This window comes from Numida meleagris, chromosome 3 (genome assembly GCF_002078875.1).
Source record: "Numida meleagris isolate 19003 breed g44 Domestic line chromosome 3, NumMel1.0, whole genome shotgun sequence".
Classification (NCBI taxonomy): Eukaryota; Metazoa; Chordata; class Aves; order Galliformes; family Numididae; genus Numida; species Numida meleagris.
Genome location: NC_034411.1, coordinates 32233688 through 32242452, shown reverse-complemented (window position 1 = coordinate 32242452; position 8765 = coordinate 32233688). Strand labels below are relative to the sequence as shown.

The 8765-nt window shown below is 40.5% G+C and overlaps 1 protein-coding gene across 1 annotated transcript in view; it reads left to right on the top strand.

The window, feature by feature from the left end:
- Positions 5568-8765, top strand: part of VIT (vitrin) — a 32609-nt gene continuing 29411 nt past the window's right edge. The window contains exons 1-3 of the mRNA XM_021390384.1: positions 5568-5613; positions 6389-6454; positions 7444-7600. Coding sequence (XP_021246059.1) covers positions 5583-5613; positions 6389-6454; positions 7444-7600 — 254 coding nt within the window. The 5' untranslated portion in view covers positions 5568-5582. The remainder of the gene's footprint in view (positions 5614-6388; positions 6455-7443; positions 7601-8765) is intronic.

Here is an 8765-nt window from a genome sequence, read left to right as displayed (position 1 = left end):
TTTCTTCCTGTGCTGGGAGGGACAGGTCAGACCAGTGTAATTGGTGGTTATCACTATGAGAAAGTATAATCACTACAGCTTTATTTAGGCTTGAGAAAGGTCTCGCAAATTAAATCACACTATAGTTTTAAATAAATTACCTTCTTCTGAAAGAGCTCTGTGGAAAGCAGAGAAAGCATTCATCACCGTTACTTCAACCTTACATTGGTTTAATTTCAGGTCTTTGCATGAATATAAAATGAATAGCACAGGGCTGCTTGGGTGTTTTTATTTGGCTGTAAATTGCTGGGTATAGCATCTTTTCATTTTACCTGCCTGACTGGGACTATTTCATACTAAATTCTCCTTGAAAATCTGCACATAAACATTTCTTGAAGTGGCTGTGAAAGAAAATAAAAATGGATTTGTGTGTCTGAAGTGCAACTTAGATAGCACTGGGACATCTGACTGCAGCAACCCACTGGGTACTGCGTGCCAGCAGCCCCACTATCTCTCTTCTAAGATGGGGACCTCATAGAGCAGAGCAGGCACCATTTAAAGCACAACACAGCAGTCAGTCAAAGCATCTATAATGAGAGGCAAGTGGTGACAACCCTTGATCAGGAAGAACTGTATTCAGGGCTCCCTGCAACCTCAGAGAGTTTCAGCCCACATTTCTATCACCAAATAGATCCCCATCATCATGCTCCAGATCATGAAAGACTGGGATATTCCCCATTCTCTTCTATGAAGCAGGACCCTTCATAACCAGCAGTACTAGAAATATGGATCAAAAAGACAACAAGTCTTTTTGAAGGGGCCTGACTTGGTGCTTCCCTGCTTGCTTTCCTGGGAGCAGAGCAGAAGCAGAGCCTCTGGGGAAGGGAAGGTCCCAGCACCCTACATCGTCCTCCCCCGTGAATGTCCCGGCCACACAGCTGCAGCAAGGCTCCTTTGGCACCTTCACAGCTCTTAGAATCCCACACAGCCACAAGCCAGTCAGCTGAATTACTGTGAAAAACAGACCCAACACCTACCTTCCTATAACAACATGGGGGAAACCAGCACATCTTCAGGCAACAGAGCAGTGTCCAAGCCCCTACTCCCATCTCTGAAGCAAAAGGCCTGAACACCACGCAAGAACAGCAGCAAACACCACCCTGCTATGAAGATGTGATGACCCATGGTGGGGAGGACCACTGTAGATCACCTTGAGTTTCATGTGGCTACAGAAGGGGATGACAAAGAGTCTGCAGCTACTGCTTATGTACTAAAGGCTTTTTACTCAAAATGAATAGCCCTGCCTGTAATCCTATGCTAGCTGTGCATGTTACACAGAGACACTTAAAGGTAAAAGAGCAAGCTGTCCACAGGCTCAGAAATGCATCCAGCAGTAGTTTGCAGGGCAATCTAAGCTTCTGGAATCAAATATAATTATCAACTTTGCTTTTTCAGTACAACTCATACCTGCTTTTTTAAAATAAACAATCATTTTGATTTTTTTTTTTTAATGGCAGATTATCAGAGCAACTCAATGCACTGCGTTTACACTGTTATTTCCCTCAGAGAAGAAAGGAAGGGAAACAAAATTGCAGGTATTAGCCCATTTACCTAGTTTTCACCAAAACACACAGCTATTATACTGGTGAGCTAGGGGATAGAATATGAGCATGAAACAAAGAAAGAGTGAAACATAATTAAAAAAAAGAAATTAAAAAAATCTAAAATTTTTTATCCTATAAGATGATGATCAGCTCTTGTTTATCTGAACCAGTGTACAGTGCACCTACACCAAACCCACTTGATTTTCCTGTAAAGAGCACATATTTAACTCAACCCACAGTGCTTAAAGATAGCTCTGTTAACTCCAAGTTACTTGTTTGAATAGCTTTCAAACAAAGCCCACTTCTATTTTTTTTAACAGCACCAGTGCTGCTGCTATATTACAGCTCCTTGAGAAGGAGAACAATAACACACACTATTGTGGTACAAAGAGAGTACAGAAATTAATTTCTGCAGCACAGGAGATTACAGGAAATAAACTGCTTACGCCTGCAGAGACAAAGCACGTGACACCAGCAAAGAATTTGTGTTTGCACATGTGACGGACAGCATTGCCTTACACCAAGTATCAAGGACTTACTTAAAACCTCCAATTCCATCATCAAATGTATAGTTTTCTGTGCATTGACAGTTTATAGTGATAAAAAACCATCTGTCTGTTTGTAGAGGTTCTTTCATGTAGCAGCTCTCTTGGAGAGCTTTATAAAAGCCAAGCTGATATAATAAAAGGTCAGTGTAAAAGTCTGACTTCATGTGCTGGAATACTGGCTTGCTAATTCTGTCTTTTCCCTGGCATTCAAGCTTTTTCAAATATTTGTGGTAGAGAAAGAGGAATCAACATTTTTTCAAATAGAAATCTGATTTCAAAAGGTTAGGATAGTACTCAAACTTGGAAAAACTGAAGGACATGCTTCTTGCTGGATTTGTGCTTGATTTAACTGGGATTTTAGCAACATTAATATAATGCATATACACTGCTTTCCTGGTATAGGAATAATGTATGTTATAGCAATTGAGAGGATGCACATGAGGAAATCTACTCAGACAAAGGAGATTTAATGCTAAATGGTCACTTGCTGCCTGCAAATAATTAATGGAAATCTGCTAAGCATAGCTGGCATTATCAATCATGAAGAGAGTCACAGAAAAGCAATGGAAGATGCCAGTGAATCAGGGCTTCCAAAATATCATCCAGATCATCCATTGTTTTGGTTCACTAATGAGACATAAACTCAAAAGGGACCTTAACATCTCAGTGCTGGGGGTGAAAGGATCCACAGCAAATGGACGTATCAAACAAAAACAGGGCTCTGGGCATTAGAACTTTTTTTTTTTCCATTTTCAGTGTGTGACAGGAATTTCATGAAGCTGGAAAAATGAAAATATGTAAAATCCAATTTACACCAGAGACAACATAGCTCAGAGAATAAAATGGCAGGCTTAGGATAAGTGGCTCCTTCCCCTGTTTTGCTGACCATCTGAGATTTGGGTGGAATTTGTCATGGCTATGGAGCCATAACAGACACACTCCTCTTACACACAAGATTTCTCATTTTGGCTTTCGTAACGTTAATTACAGTGTGGATTATTTTGTTACATATCCATGTGGCCCCTTGCATCACATTTCTGGAAGACAGGTGGTTTGGCCAGGTGTACTTCAATAGTAGGGAGTCATCAGGAAAAGAACAGCAGAAGGATGACGTGGAAATTCATGTAGCCACTTGATGTTACATTTGTGGTAACCTCAGTGGAGGACTCTGTGATCATTTATTTCTCAGAGGGTGGACTGGATTACATATAGTGCATATTTGAAAGATATAAGGTTCAAATAATCTTCAAAACAAAAATAACATCTGGAAGCAAAAGGGAAGATCAATACAAGACCTACATGAAGCACATCTCACTTCAGAAGAAAAGAAAGAAAATCAGGTGAATTGGACTCTTTCTGTGTGCTTAGTGAGTAAAACCATATGATAGCTTTGTTGTGTAAACCTCTGTCTTTCACAGACAGGTTGACAGTTGCATGCATGAAGGGCTTATTTTAGGTTTGAAAAGAAATAGAGTAAGAAAAATCATAATAGTGAGACTCACAACAGTAAAATAGGAGTAATCTCAGTAAAACTCATAGTATAGTCTAACTCCAAGCAGAAACTTCGAGTTTTGTTTCAATGGGCTCTATTAATGTTGTAAATTTATAAAAGGACATTATCTCTGCTTTAACAGCAAAGTGTCATTTTTGATCTTCTGCATATAAAACATCCCCAAATCTGCCATTGGATCTCCAAGGACTACAGAACCTGTTGCACGCACAGGTCCATTTGCAGGATCAGAGCCCTAGCTTCCCTTTCATTTCCAGAGAAACAAAACATCACCATTTTACTCCACACTTTTCCTCTCTTTAAGATTCTGTAGTAGCGGATGCCATACTAGCACACAGTATCTCCAGGACCTACAACAGGTGATGCCTGGGCCCCAAATACCATGACTGCAACCAGATTCCCCTGGAGCCCTAAGGCAGGCGCTAACTGCCCTGCAATGTAAATCCCCCTGTGCTTTCCCACACGTGATAGCCCAAGGTCTGAGGACCCTGACCACAGTACAGAAGTAGAAATCAGAGATGTAGCTGGCATGTATAAAAATGGTTATAAATTATTGTCCGTAAACTGTTGACAATTATAAAAGTCTACATCTGGCTGAACCCAGTTTAGTCTCGCATGCTGTTTTTTCATTCTCGCTCAAAAATCATGTGACTTGCCCTAAAAAAGACGACCCATTAAGATGAAAAATATGGAAACATTGCCTGTGAAGACAGACTGCATATTTCTCTCCCTGTCTCCCATATTTCTACTGTCATTCTAACTTTCCTTCCTGAGACAGACAAAGCCTTGGTCTGAGTACGCAAATCTCTGAGTGGAATCTGCCACTATCTCATCTTCAAGGAGGCAGATAACTTGCTTTTCATGATCATCTCCAGCTTTAATACCCTGCGTGTTTTCTTCTTTGACATCAAGATAATTTTGGCTTTAGTGCAAAACTTGGCATTTGTAAGCATGTTATCAATTTCTTTGAACATCAACTTAATTTTAACCCTAGAGGTTTTCCTCTAATTCACACAAATATTTTCTCACTCTCAGACTTTTTACTCTGATATATATCAGACATTTTGCTTTATTTTAATGATCATTAATTATGAGCACCCAGCTTAGCACTTCCCCAACAATCACCGAATAATGAACACTTTTTCCTACAGGTGAGGAATTAATCAACATATATTGTGATGGTTTCATCTTCCTTTTTATTTCCTCATATGACTTGTTTAAAATAGAGGGAATGCTCAGGAGAAGAAGGATTCCTGTGATTAGTTTGTAGTCTTGTAGGCTGGCCAAGAGCTTCAGGGATGGCAGGAGTCAGGAACCATATAAGCAGACCCAGAAAAAAATGCCACCCAGATGGGCTGATGTCTTCTTAATCTCAGGCTTGTACACACACACATCCTCAGTAAAGGGAAGAAATCAATAATTTGTCTCACAGTCAATGGCATGATTGCAAGATACTTCATGCAACTTGCTTCAAGAGTGAGCTTGAAACTTATGTTCCCCTTACATTTTTGAGATTACAGGATGCAGTTGAATGTGCAAATCTGTGAGCACTCCCTAGAAAACTAGTGAATTAACTTCAACAACTGCATGTCCATATCTGTCATGTCCTCTGCTACCACTGGCTTCAGAAATAAACCTTGAAACCAATGAAACCTTAGTTTTGCTGAGGTAGAAGTCAAAGTTTGACAGAAGTAGAAAATAAGTCCTTGGTTGTTCTAGAGCCCTAGCATGATCTCTGGGGATATCAGCTGCTCTGCAAAGCAAACACAGCCCAGGAGAAAAGTGCACAAGACATGAGGACTGTGATAGGTTGATGAATGCTGCACACTCCCTCTTCCCTTACCATTCCAATATCATCTACAACACCTCTATCAGCATCCTGATGTACTCATGTTTTCCTTTTCAGTGCTCCTTACTGATCCAGACTTTGCTTCAGTCACCATGAAGGCCTCAGTCATTGCAACCTTCTTTGGTAAGTACAGCTGATGTGCTGCAATTAGTAGTTAGTACGTTTGTACTCCCCTGTCCTGGCTGCTGGTGGAGAAAGCCTTGGCACAGCTTTTCAGAAATGGGCTACCCAGATCTTCTGATTTTTGCATAGAAATACATAATACTAATTTCTTGAAGAGATCTCTAAGTGCCTGACCATAACTAGACACAGTCTACATCAGATGTACCACCAGGGCTGAAAACATCTGTAACTTAAAGATTCCCTACAAAGAAAAATCAGCTATTAATTTTGTATTGTGGGAGCATCCTGTTTTCCTCTGAGTTCTACAAGAACAGAGAATTGTCTCTGACCAAGAAGGTGCCAAAGCAAAATGGCTATAGATGTGTCCTCTTTTCTTTCTCCTAGTAGTCTTTTCCTCTCCCTGACTTCCCAGTTACTTCACGCACAGAGATGTTGATCTACTGGTATCTCTATCACACCAATTGCAGTTTCCCCCATTCATGGAAACAGTTGGCCTTTTTTTGTTTTCTGGATCACTTAGACTCAATGACATTTTTTGACAGTTAGTTCCACAGATTAATGCATGATCAATTGTTCTTGAATCCCCTTCAGAAATCTCCCTCATTTTCACTGGACAAGTTAACCAACAAGCAGAAACTTAGATGTGTCATTAAATATTCCTATTTCATTTTTTCAACCACTTGATTAAAACTTGGGGAATCCCCTGCAGAGGAGCTTGAGGTGACTGATGCTGGTAGTCCACCTTTTTCCTGAAACTATGTTTTCTTTGTTCTAGGTGTATTTCTTACATGTACATATGCAGCTAAGGAAGCCACAAAGAGGACCAAGAAGGCTAAGCTATGTAAGTGATCCCATTAGTATGCTTGGCTGCTTTACAGCAAGGAAGACTGATGCATAAAAATGTCTGAAGTGGTATTCTGGTAACTCTTCGCAGTTCTTTGCAGAGTCAATGGAAACATATATTAAGTAACAAATTATTCTACTGAAATCAGATCACTAAAATGTGTGCTACCTTCAATGAATAAAGGGGATATTGTGTATTTCAGTATTAAAATGTATCTTCAGTTGTCCCCACACGCCATACAAGGGTCATCATAAGGCTTTTGAAAGAGACCAGAGTATATGAAATGAACCTGCTGTAACATAAAGCATATGTAGTTATTTAGCATGGGAGAGGCTGTATATGTCTTATGCATTGGGACTTTCCATCCTACTCTATAAGAGTATTTCTCTCCACAGACTATTTTCCCTATTTAGTTATTTAGTAAAAATACAAATAGGCTGGGAGGTGATGACTTACACTTAACCCCCTGTGCAAAGTAAACTGTACCCAGCAAGTAGTTTTAAAACTCAAAGGGAAGATAATGGGATGTGGGTGCAGCCTAGCTTATAGATGGCACAGAATTCCAAGAGCACAGGGGAGACTTGGGAATCATCATGCCTCTTGTGTGCATGGTCATTCCTGGTCTCTACTCATGGCTGCCTCTTCCCCTACTTCCTTCTTTCCCAGTGGTAACCACAGCCTGGGTAACCACATTTCTTTCTCTCTCCAGCAGAGAGACATATCTCCATCAAAGAAATAAGCACTGAATGTCAGAAATATCCTGAGACTTCTTCATTCCATCCTTACAGCCACAGCCCTTGGTACAAGGCCTGTCATGTGTTACACTGTAGATGCACAGGACATAGACGTGTATCACAAAAGTACTGGTGTAAGAGCACAACAGGAGGGCATCCCTTTCACTCAGTTACTCATTGTTTTATGACAAGACCATTCAGCTATGAAAACGTTCAATCTGACTTGACTTTACCAAGATTTTGCCCTCACAGACATACCTCAGATTGACTGCGACGTCAAGGCTGGGAAGATAATAAATCCAGAATTCATTGCAAAATGCCCTCCAGGATGTCAAGATGTAAAATACCGTGTTTATGGCACAGACATTTATGCTTCTTTTTCCAGCGTGTGCAGTGCTGCAATTCACAGGTGAGTGGGTTTAACTGAGCCAGGCACCCAGAGGTAATTATCACTCGTGGCTTTTTGCATCCTTCAAAGTTTGCAGTGCCTTGTAGATCTGTTTGCAGACTGCTGTCCTGGTAGAAAGCACATGAGAAAGACCAGTGTGTTACTATGGATCCAGTGCTGCCAATTCTCTATTCCTACTGAAATCAGTTGTGTTTGAAGGTGTTTCTCAGCTGTAGAAGTGTCTTGACATTTGCAGATCTCAGACTATTAAACTATTCTTATTCAAGTGGGATGGAACTGCTGCTACTAATAAGGTTTCAGAAAAAAGACATACCACTGGCAATGAATACATACAGCTCACGCACTTCTGGGACTGGTTTTAATTCTGAGGATTTGAATTGAACTGGCTTTGATGTCAAAGGCTGAGTAATGTGCCTTTCTGCCGCAGAAGGAAATACTGGACAAAAAATGTATAATGAAGATTTTGTAGTGCTAATTTTGCCAAATTTAATTTGCCATGCAAAAAATGTGCAGATATTTTTAATGGAGAATCACTTCAGAACCAAAACACCATAATTGCGGGCAGGATGCAAAGGCAAGATGCATTCAGATAAAAGTGCAGGAAGAACTTGTAGAGTCTGATTGACATCTTGGCTTCATTCAAAGAGTTATCACAGTGCTTCCAGTTCTGAGAAATATCTGGGAACTTGAGTAAGTTTGAATAGTTAAGACTTTGAGACTTTGTACCTTATTTGAAAAACAACTTCCCTTGATATTGTGTTAGGGAACTGTAGCAGCACTGAGAAAGTAAAAGTGCTCATGAATCTTTGGTGACATCAGCTGCTCCACCAGTGGGAATTCTCTGCCCTCCTTCCTTTCCCAGTCCCACCCTGTGAATTGCTGTGGCCCTGTACCAGCCATACTTCAGTATGACCCACTGAGATGGAAAACTGTGTTAATGTGTTAATGTGTTAACATGAAGCTTTTAATTGCCATGGAAACCTGTCTCTAAATTAATATAAAATGCAAAGATTTTAGCTTTCTTAACTCAAACTGCCTAGTATGAGTTGTCACTTGAACATGAAAGAAGAGAAAAGCTCTGCTGTAAGGGGTGATGCTTACAAGGGGACAGCAGAGCCCTCCCTGTGCTGAGGCCCACTGCCCAAGAAAGGACTGCATGGAAGTG